The sequence below is a fragment of the Hibiscus syriacus genome, unplaced genomic scaffold, assembly GCF_006381635.1.
Source record: "Hibiscus syriacus cultivar Baekdansim isolate YM2019G1 unplaced genomic scaffold, ASM638163v2 tig00112812_pilon, whole genome shotgun sequence".
In the NCBI taxonomy this organism is placed as follows: domain Eukaryota; kingdom Viridiplantae; phylum Streptophyta; class Magnoliopsida; order Malvales; family Malvaceae; genus Hibiscus; species Hibiscus syriacus.
The window spans coordinates 124,164-145,386 of record NW_024063406.1 but is presented as its reverse complement, the minus strand read 5'-3'; the positions used below and the strand labels follow the sequence as shown (position 1 = coordinate 145,386).

Below are 21,223 nucleotides of genomic sequence, written 5' to 3'. Positions count from 1 at the left end.
CCCAACTTTCCCAAGCCCCAGAGATACAGCTCTGCTGTATTTCCTTGTTTTGGTCTCACCATAGCAGTTTCAAACAACAAGAAGCGAACTAAATTATCTTGACGGACACGTATTCATATCCAGTACAAACTCATTGCATATTTGAAAGATGAGATACAGTTGCTGGAACATCCCAAACAAACTTCATTCACTAAACAGGAAGTTAAAAGATTCATACATGCTGTGCCTTATCACTGAAATGTCCTGCTGCACTGGAAGTATATCTCTGGCTGAATCTATTACAAGACATTTAAAACAAATCCAACAAGGTTTTACGTGCATTACGCACACGCTAGGCCAAAATTGGTTAACAAGTAACGATACATAATTTTGATAATTCATCAACTCACAGCCTACTAAGGAACAACTCGATTTATTATTGACGGTACTGCACATCCTCCGATGGCTCATGGCAGTTTCGACTGCTATTCGCAGGAATGAACGTAAACATCTCATTCGCTTTGCCACAATGATGGGTTCTCGCGCTTTAGTGATTGAAGGTAATAATCAATTTGCCACATCAGCAGCAGGATCCGAGGCTTGAGGAACATCACCCGGAGATGATCCTTTACCTGATGGAAGATAAGACCAAGCCAAGGCTGCAGTCCCAAGGGTAATTGCAGTTGCAATTGAACCCCAAACCCATCTCTGCTTCCTTTTCCTCCTTTGTCTCTCTCGCCGTGCCATCTCTGTAGAAACAAAGATAATTGGTAAAAACGGAATCAGATAACATAAACTCAATTGCATTATATTCATGGGTAAAGCCCCCGCTTGCAGCAAATTTCAACAAAGAGAATCAAACTAAAGAAACTAGTTGAAGATATGTGTTACATTTTCCAAAACAACTAGTTACGCAAATGAAAGTAAATTAGGATATGGCACTCACCTATAGCCTCTTGGTTCCTCTGAGACATTTCCTGATTTACGGCCTCATAATAGTGTAGTTTGTCCCATAATCGCGCAATTTCGAAGTTCTTTGACTCAATTTTAGCTTCCATTTCCGTCTCCAACTCTGCCCTTGCAATGCCCCTTCCAACACATAATGATACAAATCGTGCAATATCTGCTTGCTGCCTCATCTCTTCAGCCTGTTTCACCAGATCATCATCTGTCACATCAATAGGATCTGCAGGCAGTAACAATCCCACAATAGCCAACTCTTGGCTCATTCTTTTCCACACACATCGCAGCTTGTTTAGAGCCTCTTCTGCCTGCTTCCTCTTTTCTATTTCCATGAATAAGCTCAATCTTATTTCTCGCACTTCAGCTTCAGTATCACGATAGCTAGGCTGTGTACCACTCTCAGAGGATAATTCTGAAGGAAACAAGAAATCAAAGTAAAATTGCTAAAACAACCACAAAATCATCCCTATTCCAAATTAAGCTGTATCTATGGGAAAATTTTCATAGTTCCCAATATTTCAAAAAAAGTGTCGTATTCCATCCAGACATACTGGACACACATGCACACATGAACATAGAAAAAACTATAATATGACTTTTATACATGGCCTTTTCATTGTTAAGTCTTAATGTAATCAAGACATTTAAACAAAGGCTAGCACATATCATAATATCACAGACGAAGTAGATACAGCAGGTTTTAAATGAAAAAATTAGCAACATGCAAGAAATTTGTTTTTCAGCAACCCTACATTGAAACATATGCAGTTATCCATGATCATATTCAGAAGAAAATAAAACTCTACATACCATCCCAGGCATCAAAAAACTCAACCCCTGAGGTACCAAGCCTAACAGCACTTTCATCATCTCCATTGGTATTAGTTGTGGCGCTCATGGAATCCATTGGATCAAAGAAATCTTCACTTTCATCACCTCTGTTCAAGTTCAATGAAACAAGCTTTGGCGAAGCAAAATCACTGGCCATACCATTATTCATTCGCCTGCTTCCAACTGCTATATTACTGCTCCCAAATTCACCATAATGGACACCATTCATGTGATTATCTTGAATGGAGCTAGCATGGAAACCATTTGCCTGCTCTACTTTAATAGGACCATTATTGACACCATTCTCATGCTCCTCTTCATCAGGTTTATGAATGCTAAAACTAATAGAAACATCCTTAGATAGATCAACGGACATGGTTTCTATAAGCTCTGCCTTCCCATTAACCTCACTTTCTTCAGTGGTTTTCTTCCGAGTTGATACGTTGTTTTCAGAAAAGCTCTTCAAAAGGCGAGGCCCGCGGCGTTTGTGATTAATAATGTAAGGTGATGGAGAGAACGAAGATGGTGAATCGGGTAGTGGAGTTGTCTCAGGAGTGGCATAGAGGGCAGGTAATGATATTTGGGGATGATTAACCTTCCTTTCAGTTACTGATGCACTTTTCCTACTCTCTAGCTTCAAATTGGTTATAAGCTTTGGCTTGGGCAAAGGTGGTTTCATATTAGGACCAGACTTGTCAACAGATTCTGAAGTTCCAGGTTCTAACAACCTATCCAAAGCTATAGCAGAAAACGTTGGCATGGCTCTGGATTACCAAAAACAAAAGCTAAAGTCAATAAACCCATACATATAATTTTCTTAGAAGAATAACCAGAAGGAGAGAGAAAGAAGAAAATATCATTGTTGCAACATGTGAGAACATTCTACATTCCATAAACTAGATAAGAATCACCCATAGTTGTTAACTGTCAGTTCGAGTGACCTAATTACAACCTAAACTTCAATGATTTCCTCCTGCCTCTAATGGGAACTGTGAGCTAACTAGAACCATCCAAACCCTAAAGACAAAGTCCCTGAACCAACATAGCCAAAAAAAAGTGTGTTCCGTCTTCCAATCACTCAATCAGCAACCAGAAAAATTGTGACAATAAAAAATAAACAGGTCAAACAATCTTAAATTCATATAGAAACATTTACTCAGCATTTCAGATATTCTGTTTCACTAAAATAATTTTATTTGCTTCATGAAAACTAAAACCTATAAGATGGCTTTGAATAAGAAATCAATCAGCTAAATTAAAGCCCCCATACAAATATGACGCAATGGAAAAGTGAACCAGAAACAGAGGTATCAGACATACAAAAGTGAACACATGAGTCTTCCTCTTGATTTACAGCAACCAATCAGAACGAAAAAATATCCTTTAAATCTTCAAAATTCAACTACCTACTTCGACTATTAGATGAGTTGCAAAAAATGAAAAAAATATTATAAACCGAACACGACCACCAATGCGATAACTAAAAAAAATCACATCGTTTCCGCTTCCAAGTTAATTAACGAAAAGGAGGAAAAAAATAAAAACGCAAAGGATCTCTAATATAACAAAGCTAATACCAGCTAATTCAAAAGCAGGAAAATAAAATAAACCGAAAAATCATTAAAAAACTAAAAGATTTCATGAAAGGAAAAATTAAGAGATTTATTACCTAATATGCTAATAAATATATAATCCTTCAACTAGAAACCCTAAGCTCGAGCTGCGGTCGAGACGGCGGCGCAACTGGAGGGAATCAAAGAGATCGGATCAGAGCGCGTGCGGTGAAGACATAAGACAGCGATTTTGATTTCTTATACTTATATTTTCCATAAGAAAATGAAGGAAAAATTGATATTCTCTGATATTCTCGAAGGGGAAAAATTAAAAAATAATAGAAAGGAGGAGGAAAAAGAGAGAAGAAAACCTGTTCGCCAAGTCATTATCGCATAGACCGCCTCCACATCTCCCCGCGAAAATTTCAAAACGCTGACAATGTTTTGCTATTCCTAGCTGGGAAACTGCTGAAATGTCGGATTTGACCTTATATGGGGGGATGTGATGTAGTGTTCTGTTTTAAAATGGGAGTAATTTCGGGGTTTTGTAATGTTGGGGAGGTTTCCAAAGTGTTGGGAAATATTCTTTGTTTTACTGGGTTTCACTACGACATCGTTTTATGGGTTCTTTGAACTTTCTTTTGTAAACTTCCTTGGCCTTTTGCCTTGGGCAAAACGTCGAAATAATTAAAAGAGTGGGTCAGCTAATGAAATTGACCGACAGCGCTCAAATTAAGCCACGGACACACCCTCTCTTTTTATGTGGATGTCTCATATAAACATCTTCATATATGACTAATAAAATACGTTATTAAAAATATTAATATTTTTATTATTTTTAATAAAATATTATTTTTATTAGAAATATTAATATTAGCCGTTATCTAAAATGTTTAATATTTTGGTAAAATATTATTTAAAATATTATTTTTTACCGCTAAAACATTATTTTTTCTACCATAAATTAGGTAATGAAATTAACATTTCCGGTAGAAAAAATAATGTTTTAAGTAATATTTTATTGGAAATATTAAGACTGTTGTACAACAGAACTAATCTCTTTTTATATATATATTTTTCTTTAAGATTGTTTTTTAATTATATTTTAAATTTATTGATGTATTTCTATATTTAAATTAATTAGTTTATTTATTTTCTTTTAATTATTTTATAAATCCATAAATCAAATAATAATATAAATTTAAACATATTCAAACATATATAATCATTAGTGTTATAATAGCAATAATGCTAATTAAGTTAGAGTTTTATCAATTTTAAAATTTAAAAAATCAAATATAATTTATATATAAAACTTAAACTTGATCTTATAAATAATCATAACACAAAATACATTGATTATTATTTTTGTGAAGGTACAAAATACAATAGACTTAAGTATCTATAATTTTTAATTATCGTGATAAAATAATTTAAAATTAATTACATTAAATACCTATAAATTATATCTTTGATTCTTTATTAGTACTAAAAATTTATATTATTTCAATTTCATCTTTAAATTATTGATGTATGCCAATCAAGTCTCTCAGTTAATAAACTGATATTAAATTTGTTAAATGTCAAATAATTGTTGATACCGAATACTTAAATAAATAGAATTATTTGAAAAATCTTAATTGTAAACTACAACTCTAGACTCGAGTTCAATCAAATAATAAGTAATATTTCAACGACTTTAAAAGTGTTAAAAATTATTTTAAAAGACGGTTAACGATAATATATTGGAGGAGTTGATGACATTGAATAGCCTTACGAAGCAGAAGATATAAGGGACAACAACCTTTCCATTAATGCATTTGCTTTATCCCCATAAACTACCTACACATGCTTCATTTCACACCCTTGGCCATTTTCATCAAAGAAAGCATCACCATTCATCAATCTCCAAATGGAGGTTGAAACCTTTTGGAAATCAAACGAGCTATTAACTAAATCAACGAATGAAAAATCACAGTACTAGTTTACAAAATCCAATCCATATAGTATTTGTTTACGAAGTTTTGGACAATCTAAAAAAACAAAGAGTACAAATTTAAAAGCAGTCCAATATGTAAATTGCGGGTGTTTTTCTGTATCCCAGAACAAAGCTTTATTTGTAGGGAATGACAGGCATATTAGCATTCTTGTCCCACATCCCCCCTTCTTTAAGATACTCTATGTACCTACCAAACTCTGGTTTAGCTGTTGTTTTCTTCTTGCGACGACCATCAAACAGGCTGAAAAGTGGGTGAACACTCTTGGACTTGGCACCCTTTTTGTTTGTCTCGGTTGTCGTCGTTGTCGACTTCACTCGACCCTTCTCCGGTATCACCGATTCCGAGGCGATAAATTTTCTCTATACACCAAAAACTCGAGCCGGCACACTTCTAACTCTCTTCAACTGTGCTTCAAACAGACTATTGCTCGAAACAGGCTCGTCGGTTTCAACGAGCAGCCTTTCATAGCCACTACGGTTTCTTCTAGTGCTGAAAGCTCTAAGCATGGCATGGTGTGATGTGAATGAAGATGAGAAGATAAAGCTTAGTTTAGTTATAGAGCAAAGACTATATATTTGACGAGACTGAAATAATTGCACGCAGTATATGATTAAAATGGGTGGTTGTTTCGTTTGGTGCCTTTGTAGTTTGAACATGATAAAATTAGTGTTTGACGTTGGTCAGATTTTGCAACCTCTTCGGCTTTGAAATTTCTCTGTTTTGGACTTTCGTCGCTATACTCCAACATATTTGGTTAGGTGACGCTTAGAGGGAGAAAAATCCGCAATAATCAATTGATCCAATATCGTCACTAAAACATGTTTCTTGCTTTCTATTTGTAACCTTTAAAGCATAAAATATTCGGTGAAACTTCCTTACAAATGCTTCTGTTTCAAATAAATATATACTAATTTTGAGTTTAATCAAATTACATGACCTTAATTCTTTTTATTAATTTGGATAACTATAAATTAGTATCTGTTTAAATAAATATATACTAATTTCAATTTCATCTCTAAATTATCTCACTAATTTTCGAACGACGTTATCTGCTTTTTTTAGATAATGAATCGTGTTAGGTTTTTTAATAAATCTACGGTGAATATAAGGTAATATTTGTTTAAAGACTCAATCTTTTCACAATGATCGCTCATATCCCTGCATACGCGGTATTCGAAATCATGATCTCAAGAAATAACTATAAATTAAATATCTTAAATATTGAGGCCGCTTGATTTGTGTCGAATTATGTTAGTTAAATGTGAATTGAAAATTATTCGAGTTTATAATTTGAATTAAAATATTTTTTAAATAAAATTAAAAAAGTATATTAAATTTAAAGTGATTTATATATTCAAAATATTTAAGTTCAAAATTTTGATATTTTTAATCGATAGAAAGTAGTCTGCTCGAATTTTACTCCATCTAAAACATTTTAATATTGTAATATTTATTGTCCTTTCACTCGAACAATAAAATCCCGCAACTCTTCATTTTCAAAGGTCTTCTAGAACCGTGGATCGTGGCATGCCCTGCTGGCAAGTAGGGTTTTGTAGAAAATAATTAAAAAGTTAAAAATAAATTCGAAATTGATTGAACAAATTGTAATGATTTTTTTTTGTAGAAAAATATTTTAAATTATTTGTTTAATTTTAAAAAAAGACCGAGCACGACCGATTGGAAAAGAATTTGGAAGTTAGAGGTCCCTCAACGAGTTCGAACCTTTTTGTGGTTAGCCATGCACGACCGATTACTCACCAACGTCGAACGTGCTCGTCTTCACCTTTCGAGTTCGGATATGTGTTAGATTTGTCACTTGGGGGCGGAAGATACGAATCATATTTTAAGACATTGTAGCAAGGATAAATATGTTTGGGGTAAAATGATTCGACATGGGAGGCTATTGGATTTCTTCTCGAATAGGATGGCCGTGAATGAAGATGACTGGCCTATCAGGTTCGCGGTTTACTGCTGGAAATTATGGAAACACCGCTGCAATTTAATCTTTGATTCCAACTATATATGTTCAGAGAGAAGACTTTGTTTTCCATTGCGACAGAATTGCCGGTGACTTTGCTGCGGCCGCCGTACCTGCTACAAACAACTTAGTTTTGCCAGTGAGATCTTCGCTAGTGTGGTGCAAACCGAGTGATGGATGGGTCAAAGCAAACTCGGATGGAGCTGTAAGACAAACTGACAGTATGACAGCTGCTGGCGGGTTGTTACGCGATTCGGAGGGGAGCTGGATTTATGGTTTCTCTCGTAGCTTGGGAAGATGTTCAATCCTCGTAGCTGAACTTTGGGCTGTTTATGGTTTATTATTGCATGCTTGGAGGCTGAGGTTCAGACAAATCGAGCTGGAAACGGATAACCTTGAGGTTACAAAGCTATGGAATCATTGTTCTGAAGCTTTAATCGAAAACGCGCTGGTGAGGCCATCTTTGAGCTCCAGAGTCGTGATTGGAATATTAAGATTCTACATATACTGTTCAAAAAGTGCGTACTACCTAGCTGCCATGAGTCGAGGTGCTCCTATTGGCTTTGTCGATTTTTCAGATCCTCCGATGGAAATGGCTGCTATATTGCAGGAAGATTGCTCTATTACTATCTAGGCTCTAATTTAATCTGTTTTACCAAAAAAAAAAAGACCGAGCGATTGGATTTTAACCCTATTAGAATCACCATCGGTTGATTGCAAATACTTGATTGACCTTCGAGTCTGGTTGTATAAATGCCATTGCAATGTGTTGTTCCTCAGTTATTGCATTTGAAAAAAAAGTACAAACAATAAATAAGGCATTGCCATTAAGTTCGTTTTGATAAAAAAAAGTACTTACTCAATATATTTTTAAATTATAGTTTAGATTTTAATGATTTTTTTATAGAAACCGTTGATTTTTATTAAAAATATAAAATATCCAAATTATAATAAGTTTTACAATCATAATTGCAAATTAAATATATAATAAGAATATTTTTCTGAGAGAAAAATAGAATAAACCCTAGTTAAGATTTTTAAGAGGAATTTCTCTAGATTTTAATTAATTTTAAAATATTTAGTTAAGTTTTTAAAATATTAGTATACATGTATTAATTTACCATTATTTTAAATATAAAAAATGGTAAGATTAAATTAAGTTAAAATTTTTAACGAGCCAAAACAAATTACTTAATATCCTGCTCGAAAAACTCACGAGCAGCTAAAATATATTAGAATTTTAGATTTTTTAAATTAAATCATTATTAATATTAACATTTATATGTTATTTTTTAAAAAATATAATGTAAAACTTTTATATACTTAAGATTTAAGTTCAAGTTAGAATTTAAGCTTCAATCGAACTAAATCTAAGAATATTTCGAGTTTTTTCAAACTCGAGTCAAGCTTCAATTTTTGATTTCAAATTGAACTTGAAAATTTTACGCTCGTAGATTTTCGAGTTTAGTCAAACTTCAATTTTTTTATTTCGAATTCGAGTTGTACTTGATAATTTTAAACTTGTGAAAATTTTAAATTGATTGAACTTAATTTTACTTGTTGAATGGAGCATAACACTACTCGAGCATGAGTTAGCTCGTTTACAGTCATAGTTGTAACTAAAATTGAGTGAAACTCTCAAGGAATGTCCTGGAATCATGGACAATGTAAAAATAGGACCTAATCTTTCAAAAATGATCGAGTACAAGTCTAACATTGAATAAAAGCCGAACATTTTTCTATCCATCACGCACCTTATCTCTGTGTAAGAGGAAAAGTAAAATTTTTAATTCTATGATAGACGCATCAGATGCGTTAAATCAAGTATAAAAACAAATAGTAAGAGGAATATTTTCTTCCCTTTCCATTGATCATAGTTTAATAAACAATGGAGAGCATTCTATTGAAAAAGCATATAACATTTGCAACATAGAGCAATATGACGACATGAGTATTTGGCAAGTTTAACCAAGAGAGGCATGCAACATAAACTTTGTGTTGCGGAAGAAAGCTATCGGATAGAGCAAAATCACAACTGATAATTTGAGAAAATAAAAATGAAGATAAAAGAGACATAAAATTTACGTGGAAACCCCCTAAATAATATAGGGTAAAAACCACGGACAACGGTAGAAGAATTTCACTATAAGAAAATAGGAATTACAACTTCTCTCGATCTACCAAGGAGAAAACAATGATAATTCTCTCTTGATAAAAAGGAGAAAACAACTCTCAAGAAACTCTCTAAATTCTCTCTAGTTTTGGAAGAAAGCTAGAATGCTTTGGGATGGTTTTGAAGCTAAATGAGCTAGGGTATTTATAGTTGAAGCTTAAGAACTAATTTGTAAATACCCTAAATTACAATGACTAAAAATGATTTTTCCATAAAAATATATATATTTTCTGCACCTTTTGGTGCCCCCAAGGACAAAGCAATTTAATGCTTGCTTTCGGTGCACATGGCACCGTTTTTCAACAATCTCCCACTTGAAGATATGATTAGAACAATCATATCGTCACACCATTCATTCTACCTTGTACCATTATGTTGCTTATGTCTCTGACAGGCCACAAGAGGATCGACACCAAGTAAAATTAATCAGCATTGATTGCCTTCGTCATAAAATATGTTATGTTGGCTTTGGTATGGATCTTCTGCATATCTACCGTCCCTTCTTCTACTTTTTCACGAATGAAATGATACTGAACTCGTATGTACTTTGCCTTGAATGAAATGTTGGATTCCTTGCTAAATGCAAGACGCTTTGACTGTCACAAAACAGAGAGACATACTCTTGATTGTGCCCAAGCTCCTCTAATAGCATCTTCAACCAAATTACTCCTTTACTGTAGCTGCTACATATTCTGCCTCTGTTGTGGATGTAGCCACAACTGACTGCAATTTTGAAACCCAACTACAGCTCCACTAGCAATTTTGAACACATATCCTGTAGTAGATTTGCTTTTATCCAAATCTCCTGCATAGTCAGAATCTACATACCCATTGATTAGTAAGTTTGATCCTCCGTAACATAATGCAACATTTGAGGTCCCTTTGATGTATCTCATGATCCTTTTTACTGTATTCCAATGCTCTTTGCCTGGATTCACCATGTACCGACTAACCACTCCCACTGCTTGTGCAATGTCTGGTCTTGTGCATATCATAGCGAACATTAAACTTCCCACTGTTGATGCATATGGTACTCGAGACATCTCCATCCTCTCTTCTTCACTGCTAGGACTCATACTGGAGGATAATTTGAAGTTAATAGGAAGAGGGGTAGAAATTGGCTTACAATCTTGCATACTGAATCGTGACAAGATCTTTTCAAGTAATTCTTTTGTGAAAGCCAAATCTTCCTATTACTTCTGTCTCGATGAATTTGCATCCCTAGAATCTTGTTTGCTGATCTCAAGTCCTTCATTTCAAATTCCCTAGCCAGTTGTGTCTTTAATTCTTCAATATGATTTTTGTTGGGTCCTGCAACCAACATGTCATATAACAACAATATAACAAAATCGTTATCACCAGACCTCTTGAAATAAGCACAAGGGTCTGCATTAAGTCTGTTGTATCCAAGGCACATAATGAAAGAATCAAATCTCTTATACCAACACCTCGGCGCCTACTTTAGACCGTACAGAGATTTGTTCAACCTACAAACCAAGTTCTTCTTTTCTTTTTCTTCAAATCCTTCAGGCTGAGTATATAAATCTCTTCTTCAAGATTTCCATGAAGAAAAGTTGTTTTAACATCTAACTGCTCTAGAAGTAAATTCAATGTAGCACACATTACCAAGACTACACGAACTGTTGTTAGTCGAACCACAGGAGAAAAGATTTCATTGAAATCAATACCTTCTTTTTGAGTATATCCTTTGATCATTAGTCTTGCACGATACCTCTCCACTTGATCATCACCATTTCGCTTGATTTTGAAGACTTTGTTACCAATTGGCTTCTTCCTTGTGGTAGTGACATAAGGTCCCATGTATTATTTTTATGAAGAGCTTCAATTTCTTCTTGAATCGCCATCATCCACAGTGAAGCATCTGAGCTGTTTATTGCCTCATGGTATATTGATGGCTCATCGTCCTCTGTTAAAAGGCAGTATGCAATATTACCTTCTATAACATAATCTGAGTGTCAATTGGGACGTCTTCTCACACGATCTGATTGACGAGTTGTTGGAGCTTCAGAACTCTCTGGTTCTTGTTCATCATGTGTTGGTTCTGCTTCAGAAGAATCTCCTTGTTCAAACTCCTTTTCCACATTTATCTGTGTAGTCTCTGACTTTTCAGCGCTATCATCGTCTTCTTTTTATTGTAGTTTATCCTCTACAAAGATAACATACCTGTTGATGATCACTTTGTGGGCAGTGGGATCCCACAAGCGATACCTTTTTACACCATCAACATACCCCAAGAATTTGCATTTCCTGGATTTTGGATCCAACTTTGAAATTTCTTGGGAGTTGTATATCACGTACACAATACTTCCAAATATATGGAGGTTTGAATAATCAGCTGGTTTACCAGTCCACATCTCCATTGGTGTCTTTAGCTCTATTGCAGTTGATGGAGCTCGATTCACCAAATAACAGGCGGTATTGACTGCTTCTACCCAGAATTGATTTTTCTAGGCATGCATCCCTCAACATTGCTCTTGTTCTTTCTAACAAGGTTCTATTCATCCGCTCTGCCACTCCATTTTGTTGAGGAGTGTCTGCCACTGTGAACTGTCTTTTGGTGCCTTCTTTCATGCAAAAGTCTTCAAATTCTTCGCTTGTGTATTCTCCTCCATTATCTGTTCTGAAACACTTGATCTTATTTCCAGAATCAAGTTCCACCCGCGCTTTGAAGTTTTTTAAAGTTAAAAACACATCTGACTTCTTCTTAATAGGGTACACCCAACATCTCCTGGAGTAGTCATCAATAAATGAGACAAAGTATTTTGCTCCACTTAGGGATGTAACTGGTGTTTCCATACGTCAGAGTGAACTAATTTAGAACACTTTTGCCTCTAGAATTTGATGTGTTGAATTTCAACCGGTGCTGCTTACTTGTTATGCAATGCTCACACAAAGTAAGTGATACATTTGTTAAGCATGGAAGTAGATTTTGCTCCACAATGACTTTCATTCCTTGTTCTGAAATGTGTCCAAGTTTCTGATGCCATAGCATTGCAGAATCTGACTACATGAGGCAACATAGACTTCTACTTCTAGTAAAGTCTCTCCCTTTAGCATATACAAGTTTGCTGCTATCTTTTCACCTTTCAACACTACAAGAGCTCCATGGAAAACCTTCATGATTCCTTTCCGTGTTTCAATCTTGCTTGCATTATTATCCAACAATCTGTAGGATAATAAATTTTTCTCCAGGCCTTTCACGTGTCGCACATCTCGAACAACTTTAATTGTTCCATCATACATCTTCAATTTGATGGTTCTCACGCCAACGATCTCTAAGGCATGATAACTACAACTATACACAGATCCTCCTGAGACATGTTCATAATAATGGAACCATTCTCTTTTTGAGGTCATGTGATAAGTTGCTCCCGAATCAATGAGCCCATATATCTGCAAATATTTTTCTACCTTCCATGGTGGTTGACGCTTCACAACATAGAGCATCTCCATCATCTGAAGTGTTTGTGGTATTGCCTTGGGATTGGAGTTTTTATTTAGACTCCAACAATCCTTTTTCAAGTGATCATTCTTTCCACAGTTGTAGCACTTTAAATTCTTCTTGCTCCTCGACTTCGATCTACCTTGTTTGTGACTGCTGCTTTGGCCACGTTCTGCTGACCTCCCTCTCATCGTTGTCAACGCTTCTGCTTATTGCAGATTTACTTGTCTATCTTCCTTGTTCTTACGCCGATTTTCTTCTTGTAGAACAACAGCTGCAACGTCATCGAAGACTAGACTGGTTACATTACTGTTTGTCAAGTTGATGATGAGTTGATCATACGAATCCGGTAGACTTTGAAGTAGAAGTTCAACACGTTCTTGTTCTCATATTTTACAGCTTAAGGATGTAAGTTGAGAAAATAAAGTATTCAGTGTATTTAAGTGCTCCGTCACTGAAGTAGATTCTGGCATACGCAGAGTGTACAATTTTCTCTTAAGGAAAATTTTATTGTGCAACGATGTGGCCTCGTACAATTTGGTGAAATGATCTCATATCTCCTTAGTTGTCTTATTCTCCTCGATGCTTGACAATACTTCATCTGCTAATGCTAGATGAAAGTTTGTCATAGCATTCCCGTCCATTTCGATCCATTTGTTGTCATCTGTGAAATCCACCGGCCTTTTACTGATAGCTGCTAGACAACCGTCTTTCCTCAGGATGACCTTCATCTTCAATTTTCACAATGAAAAATTTCTCCCATTGAAATTTTCAATATCAAATTTTGTTGTCATAGCTTCTATTACGGATAGCTCCCACTATTTCACTATTGTGAATAGTTCTCTAGAACCTTCAAAGAATGGGTAATACATTCTTAATTTCTTATGTTGGAGGATCCACCTTTTGGTGAGAACCACAAAGACAATAAAACATATATTACACATTCAAATCTAGCTCTGATACCAATTGTTGCGGACAGCTATCGGATAGAACAAAATCATAACTGATAATTTGAGAAAATAAAAATGAAGATAAAAAAGACACAAAATTTACGTGAAAAACCCCTAAATAATATAGGGTAAAAACCACGGACAACGGTAGAAGAATTTCACTATGAGAAAATAGGAATTACAACTTCTCTCGATCTACCAAGGAGAAAACAATGATAATTCTCTCTTAATAAAAAGGAGAAAACAACTATCAAGAAACTCTCTAAATTCTCTCTAGTTTTGGAAGAAAGCTAGAATGCTTTGGGATGGTTTTGAAGTTAAATGAGCTAGATTATTTATAGTTGCAGCTTAAGGATTAATTTGTAAATACCCTATTATAATGACTAAAAATAATTTTACCATAAAAATATATATATATTTTCTGCACCCAAAGACAAAGCATTTTAATGCTTGCTTTCGGTGCACATGGCACCATTTTTCAACACTTATTCTATACTTATATAATACCTAATCAGTAAAATTTTACTGTAATTTTTACCAAAATAGTGGCGAAGACGGTCACTTCCTCAAGCTTTCAACAATGTAAGACACATATAGATCCCTACAACATGGAATTTTTAGGTAAGACAAGAAAAAATGATAGATAGATTACCAGAAATCTTGTTCTTAAGTTAGAGAACATCTATAAACAAGATGAAAAATAGTTCTGATCTCAAACCAACTCACATGGAATACTTGATGGCTTCAATAGCAGTCTCAGCTGGCAAAAAGTCTTCTACATCAACCTTCTTGTTCTCATTCTTTTTGTCTGTTATTCAAGATTAGTGAAGGAGATACTAGTAAAAGAGTTTGACCATATGATTGATGGATTGCCAAAAAAAAAAAAAACCAACAATGGCAGCAATTCAAACTACTAAGAAGCAAAGATTAAATCCACATGTGATTGGGATACAATCCTCAAAGAAGCGGCGGATTTCAGCCAGACGATGGGGAGGAAGCTGTTTGATGTCTGTGTAATGACGGAACTCAGGATCATCAGCACATACAGCAATTATCTTGTCATCCTTCTCCCCCTGCAAAATGCATCTCAACAATGAATGACTTGACATTGAGAGGGAACAGGGAAAAGATCATGCAGATCTCATGAAACTTAAAATGTCAATGATTTTCATTCGATATTTTTGACTTATCATGGACATTGGATTTGGGACTCAATCACTCAACTCAACTAAACAGGAGCAGGATGAGTAATATAACACACAAAAGATCGATGTTTACAGACAATTAGTAACCCAACACAAGAAAACTTAATTGGATTACATCCTTAGATAGTTGAAACTTAGAGTAATTCCATTCCTGTTGTTTCTGAACAGCAACAAGTGCATTTGAGATATCCTGTTCAAGTAAATATTAGAAGAAATGAAGATGAAGCTATTTACCTGATCAATCATGAGCATTAACCCAATAGCATGGGCACGAAGAAAAGAACCATGCAATACAGGCTCCTAAAAAATATAACTCAAAGAATCTTGTTAATTTGTTCAGCTGAAACCCAAAGAACCCCACATTATTTCTTAGAGAAAACCATGAATCAGAGTAACAGACAGTACCTGCATCAGTATCAGGACATCCATAGGATCACTATCTTCGCAGATAGTCCTTGGAATGAAACCATAGTTGTGCGGGTAAACAACTGATGAGTACAGAATACGATCAACCTGGTTTTTAAGAGAATTGTCCATCATTTTCTTCGTTTCAAAGCAACAATTAGCTAATCTTTTCATTAGAGGAAAAGTTAATCATCTTAGCAATAATAAAAAGATCTAAGCAAAGAAGGATCATTAATAGAGCCATGATTCAATTGATATTACTGGTGAGAAATGGATATACACATAGAGAGAGATATAAAAGAACTCATATATCAGTTAGTTCCAAAGATGACGGTGACTGATTTAAGAAGAACAACGATTAATTTGACCATCTCTTTCTTAATTGAAAAAAAGGAGAAAACTCTACTTTTATAAGACCAGTGGCCTTGTCGAGCTCGTACTTGACCTTGCTACCTTTTCCAATTTCAACCACCTTCAACAAAATAAGAATTAATTAATTAATTAAAAATGCATTTCTACAACGATTTGCAAAGCCAGAAACTTAAATTTGAATAACAGCAAAATAAAATAACAAAAAATTACACAGTTAAAATCTGCTGGAGCACCAGGTCCTGCATCAATAAATAAAACATAGTTGAAGTAAGAATCAGATACGGACTTAACGAGTCAACGACAATTGATTTAATTTACTAATACAAATGAAAAATATTATACCGATCTCCAAATCATGCCAAGGATGAGCAGCAACCGATCTTCGAGTCATCGAAGAAAGGATTCTTTCATTGAGAACAACGCGAGAGAATCCAGCGCTCCTCCCGCTAGTTGCTTCGCCATTGTTTTCCATGCTTCTTTCAATACTAAAAAACTCTATATAATGAAAAACAAAATCAGAATCATCGCAATAAAAGGATTAATGAAATATCAAAACCAACGGATTCAAAGCTCAAAAGTGAAACTTACGGGAAATGAGAGAATATTCAAGTATTTAATATTAATGTGATAACAAATATTGTGTTAATGTTATAATAAATTTAAATTAATTTGATCCGATTATATTGAGGCTTTCGAGTTAAAAACAAATTATTCTAAAATCTAAATGTATTTTTCATTTTCATTTTTTCTTTTTCTTTTTTGAATAAAAAGGAGACCACAGGCCATTACAAAGCAGGATTAACTACGTCTGAAAGCCAGATCATGGAGGTCGCAAAAAAGGTGAGGGGTGATCTCCACCGGGGCTTCTGAGTAAATGCGTGAGAGATCATCATTATTCATAGTAGACTTGGAAAGAAAATCAGCAGCGGTATTTGCTTCGCGGTGAATGAGAAGGAAATCTAGAATCCATGACTTTGACGTAAGGGGTGTGATGGAACGAACAAGAGCTATGGGGCTAGAATGAGTCAACGGAGAAGAGATCAATTTTTTTTTAATTAACAAGATAGTGATAATTAAACAAAAAACAAGGATTATTATAGTAATTATATTCGTATATAAATATTATAATAATTATTATAGTTTTTATTTATTTTAAATTCAACTTAATTCTAACTTGACTCTTTCCTCAATAAAATTTATCATCTTACTTCTGACCTAAAATTAAAAAAAAATATAATTTAATAAAATAGAATGAGTAACAACAGATCGAATTCAAATTTTTATCATCATTCCTTTCGCGTGAATAATAGTTTAATATAAGATAAAATCAAAATATTAAAAGGGTATAGCCGAAATAAAATAAACCTTAAAGGACAAATATATATTTTTGTGTGACGGATTACTCGGCCACTGTTGGTGGGAGTGGCTCTCAAAATTTTAAGATTAATGCGAATATCCTCTGAAATTGTGTTGATAAAAAATGACGGGGATATCTTTGGGGCTACGTTCATTTCGAACAAAGCCATTATATCAACTTCAACAACAACAACAAAAAAAGTAGGAAAAATCAGTGATACAAATGAGCCTCATTTTACTTATCCAACAGTACAAGAACTGAAGAAGGATCATGACCCTTCTTTGCAATTAGGAAAAATCCAGTATCCGCTGCAGCTAATGCATATTTCATCCCAAAATATTACGCACACTGAGGATTATTGGAACTCTTCCTATATATCCCCATAAACTTGGCCACAAACTCTGCACCAAAAAGAAACATAAACTGAATTTTGTGGCGCCAGAAAGATTAATAATTGATTACAACTAAGATCTAGTAACCTTCTAGTTTCAACAGAGCAGTTGTTCCTGTCGGCAGCCTCTTGTCCTGTAACAATAAACTTTGAGTTTACTTCTTGTCTGTCCGCTAAACAATATAAACAAGTTCATGAAAGCCTGCTTACATAGTAAGCGTGCCAGTAATAGAGTTCCCTTTTTAAACCAGCTTCGACTTGCTTAAGAAACTGTTCTACAAGCTTCTGCATGTTGGGAAAACAAAAGAAAATTGAGATTCTTGGTTACTTTTTTCGTTGAATTATTCTAAAGGTTTCAAATTCATCACCTGGAGTATCAGTTTGGGATGAACAAAATCCATAAGAAGCTTCTGAAGCTTTCCCCGTGAAATGAACAATCTGATAGAATCACATCATGCAGAATGTCACTTCTGTTTTTCCATATGAACAAAATCCACAACAAACTTACCTTTTACGTGAGGGATCAGCTAGGATTTCTGATGCAAGTTCGATCAAAACATCTTCCCATCCGAGTGGGATTGGTTGACCATCAGCAAAAGGATAGCTGCATTGGTAGAGTCCTATAAGGTGGGGAAATGGATTGCATTCATAAATTTACTGGAAAAAGTAGGGAGATTTGCTTCAAGTTCTTACTTGTGTGCTTTGCAGGCTTCAAGGGCCATGATTGCTTTTCTCAAGTTTTGCTTTGATTTGGCAGCAATTTTGGCAACAAAATCCATGGATAGGTCAAACTCCTCTTTCCTTGCAATCTGAACAAGTACCTCCATAATCTGAAAAGTTAACAGCCACAGTGTTAACATGATTAAATGTAAGTAATTTGGCAAGGAAAGTCATTTGATCAAAAGAATCATTATCACGAGTGGTTTAACAAGAAGATCTTCCAATGCCCAGTGTTGGTATGCCTCTTTTTATGAAAAGCAAGAAAGGGATGTTACTTTGCTTTTACCCCTCGCTGTCGCATATTGAATTACATGTAGTACCCCATCTTGAGGGATGCTGATATATGATGATTGCCATATGCATTTAGATGTAAAAAGAATTTACATTACCAAATTATAGGAATACTTACTTCATGTGTTACTGGGGCATCTACTTTTATAACTTTGCAGCTTTTGGTTACTGATTCTAGGATATCTGTGTCATCTTCACAGCAGAGTATGAATTTACAAGAATCCGAGTGACAGTCCATAATCCATTTTATCAAGTGATGAATATTCTCTGGTGCCTTGTCAGCATCATAAAGAACTATAACTGAAATAAATACACAACATTATTGGCTTTGAGTTGATTGCTTTAAACTGTTCAAGAAGTTTGCTTGAAGAATGAACCGAACCTTTGTAATTTGACTTGAAACTAGCAGTGCTGATTTCAGGGGTAATTGCATAACCGGCGCTTATTTCTTTGACTAATCCCATTAATGCATATTTAGCTTTTGTTTCCAAGTTTACATTGAGCTCGAAATGATGAGCACTTGAAGCGAGTGGAACAAGGACCTGCATTGGCCTTTTCTCCTATATATTCAAATAACAAACATGTCAAACTCTAAATCTGTGAATTGTGATCAAATATCTATAGCTTTCAAGAACAATACATGCAGATATCTAATGGTGATAGAACACTATGTGATGTGAACTTTAAGAATTTATTTAATATTTCTCTGAAATGTTGCTTATACAAATACCTGAACCTGGAATTTTCTTACTTCATGAGATACCTGAAAAAAGGGAAAAAAGAAAGACTACAGTCAGTCTAAACAAGTTTTAAAATGTAAAAAACAATCTGACATGCTGTTAGAAATTGCTAGAGACGTACATTCCAACAAGGGTCTCCGTATATTTCTCGCAGGAAAGCCATTGTTAGTGCCCTTCTCCCAGAACCAGACGGTCCTTTGAACAATATATTAGGACAACTTTCATGGGATGCCTACAAGGAGAAACAAACCATAAGGGAAGAGCTTTGTATATTAAAATAAAACATCCGCGTATACAGAAGATGGGAAATTAGGTAAGGGCTTACAAGTTGCTTCAGAAGCTGAGCTTCTTGTTTGTGACAGGTGAATCCATTCAAAGAAGCCGGTTGATATTTATCAGCCCAAAACGGCCTTAGTTTTTCAACTACAATTGCCTTCCCAATGAAAGAGGCCTCGTCAAAATCTTGCTTTTCTGGTGATTTCATTGAGGTCCTGCAGGGTCCTCTCATCACACAAGCAAACCAGGTCTCACTTTGGCCCTTCAGTCTATTTGCTGTGAACTTCATTGAGTTCACACAACTACTCCTCCCACTGCTATAACTTATCTTACTACTTTCAGTGCTAAGCTTACCGTTACTATGTCTGTTAGCAGCTGAAGTAGAAGTCATTGTTGTTCTTGATAAGCCAGCATTTGATGAGAACCCTTGGGCATTCAGCTTGACGTTTCCATTAGCTCTCATTTGTTGATGAGAAGCAGAATCTTTATGTTCAAACATTGGTGGCTTTGGGAGTACATGGTTTCCAAAGCTTCCATTAATTGGCGACTTATTGGTTTGCATTTGCATTTCCAAGGTTCCAACTTCACGGGAAAAGAAGATATCACCGGGTGAAATGGACTCCGTGCTTTCGAACATAGAAGCATTATACATGGGACTTCTAGAAATCTTTGCATTGGCGATCATTTCATTCATTTCACCTACTGTTTGTTGTTTCACCAGGGAGGCTTCTGTTTGCTTGCATACCATGTTCCTTGAGATTGGCGACAGTTTCCTCCATTCCTCATTTTGTCTTGGCGGTGCAGTCACCGATCGACGACTATAGTTTGAATTTTCACTCCCTCTACCATCCTCAAGAAGCTGCACGATTGTTCCTATTTCATCTTTTGTCGGAATTCTACAACTTTGCTTACTGTATAAGCCAGCAACCTCACCATTTCCCATTTCGTTAATCAATTTATGCTCCTCTCTCCCATGATTATAAGGAGATACATGCCTCCAGTTCTCACGTTTTGACTTCGACAAGGGGCTAGCATTTCGACTCTTCGCTGTCCTTGTCTTGTAAGGAGACTTGCTGCTGTGCCTCCTTGGAAGGGGACTGATTCTAGGAGGAGATCCATTGTTATATTCAGCCTTTGATGTATTTCTTCGGCTGAGTTTCAAAGGGCTAATATTTCTTGGCAAATTGGACACCATTTTATCTGCCTCTACAAGAATGAACGTTCTCTTTTTTTGGTCATGTTCTTGCCATTCAGTCTCTGTATCTGATGGCTCATAACCGCTCCGCCTTTGCTTCATCGAAGTAGAAGAATGACGCAGAGATGCTCTGCTACTTCGAGACAAGTTCATATTTTTTCTGCTTCAAACACAACCAAAGCTCTCAGCCAACTTGGTTTTTATATGATTATCTTAACAACGTTAAAACAACCTAAGACGGGGCAAGAATTCGGTGGAATTTTATCCAAAGAAACGTGGATGCAGATACTGAATTTAAGGAATCCGATGATCACAAAGCATATATCATCGATGAAAACTATGCCCTTTGAAGGTTTTATTCCTGTGTTTTCACAACTTCAG

General features: G+C 35.2%; 3 protein-coding genes and 1 pseudogene across 3 annotated transcripts; all 4 read right to left on the bottom strand.

Moving 5' to 3' along the window:
- Positions 1-247: 247 nt before the first annotated feature.
- LOC120183752 lies at positions 248-3,654 on the bottom strand. Its single transcript, XM_039188384.1, has 5 exons — positions 3,443-3,654; positions 2,660-2,790; positions 1,753-2,537; positions 926-1,354; positions 248-728 (listed from the first exon to the last, which is right to left on the bottom strand). Exons 2-5 carry the CDS (start codon positions 2,686-2,688, stop codon positions 547-549), a joined length of 1,425 nt encoding a protein of 474 aa, XP_039044315.1. The 5' UTR covers positions 2,689-2,790; positions 3,443-3,654; the 3' UTR covers positions 248-546.
- A 1,770-nt stretch (positions 3,655-5,424) lies between these two features.
- Positions 5,425-5,887, bottom strand: LOC120183757 (annotated as a pseudogene).
- Positions 5,888-9,161: 3,274 nt separating this feature from the next.
- LOC120183756 (soluble inorganic pyrophosphatase PPA1-like) lies at positions 9,162-16,402 on the bottom strand. The gene is made up of 9 exons (XM_039188388.1): positions 16,215-16,402; positions 16,083-16,111; positions 15,907-15,972; positions 15,501-15,608; positions 15,330-15,395; positions 14,843-14,963; positions 14,617-14,698; positions 14,381-14,491; positions 9,162-9,301 (listed from the first exon to the last, which is right to left on the bottom strand). The coding sequence occupies exons 1-8, from the start codon at positions 16,342-16,344 to the stop codon at positions 14,449-14,451; spliced, it is 645 nt and encodes a 214-aa protein (XP_039044319.1). The 5' UTR covers positions 16,345-16,402; the 3' UTR covers positions 9,162-9,301; positions 14,381-14,448.
- Positions 16,403-17,568: 1,166 nt separating this feature from the next.
- On the bottom strand, positions 17,569-20,995 carry LOC120183776. Its single transcript, XM_039188405.1, has 10 exons — positions 19,697-20,995; positions 19,493-19,603; positions 19,014-19,191; positions 18,750-18,931; positions 18,314-18,450; positions 18,129-18,224; positions 17,989-18,058; positions 17,831-17,905; positions 17,709-17,754; positions 17,569-17,630 (listed from the first exon to the last, which is right to left on the bottom strand). The coding sequence occupies exons 1-10, from the start codon at positions 20,993-20,995 to the stop codon at positions 17,569-17,571; spliced, it is 2,256 nt and encodes a 751-aa protein (XP_039044336.1).
- Between the last annotated feature and the right edge of the window lie 228 nt (positions 20,996-21,223).

Excerpts from the sequence above, each read along its gene's own strand:
- LOC120183752 (XM_039188384.1), bottom strand. The coding sequence starts at position 2,688 with ATGGGTGATTCTTATCTAGTTTATGGAAT. Across the intron at positions 2,538-2,659 it reads TCTTATCTAGTTTATGGAAT|AGCCATGCCAACGTTTTCTG; the intron begins GTAGAATGTTCT and ends TTGGTAATCCAG. Across the intron at positions 729-925 it reads GAGGAACCAAGAGGCTATAG|AGATGGCACGGCGAGAGAGA; the intron begins GTGAGTGCCATA and ends TTGTTTCTACAG.
- LOC120183776 (XM_039188405.1), bottom strand. The coding sequence starts at position 20,995 with ATGAACTTGTCTCGAAGTAGCAGAGCATCTCTGCGTCATTCTTCTACT. Across the intron at positions 18,932-19,013 it reads TTTCAAGTCAAATTACAAAG|TTATAGTTCTTTATGATGCT; the intron begins GTTCGGTTCATT and ends TATTTATTTCAG. Across the intron at positions 17,631-17,708 it reads TGCTCTGTTGAAACTAGAAG|AGTTTGTGGCCAAGTTTATG; the intron begins GTTACTAGATCT and ends TTTTTGGTGCAG.
- LOC120183756 (XM_039188388.1), bottom strand. The coding sequence starts at position 16,344 with ATGGAAAACAATGGCGAAGCAACTAGCGGGAGGAGCGCTGGATTCTCT. Across the intron at positions 15,973-16,082 it reads CTCCAGCAGATTTTAACTGT|GTGGTTGAAATTGGAAAAGG; the intron begins GTAATTTTTTGT and ends ATTTTGTTGAAG. Across the intron at positions 15,396-15,500 it reads ATGTCCTGATACTGATGCAG|GAGCCTGTATTGCATGGTTC; the intron begins GTACTGTCTGTT and ends TATATTTTTTAG.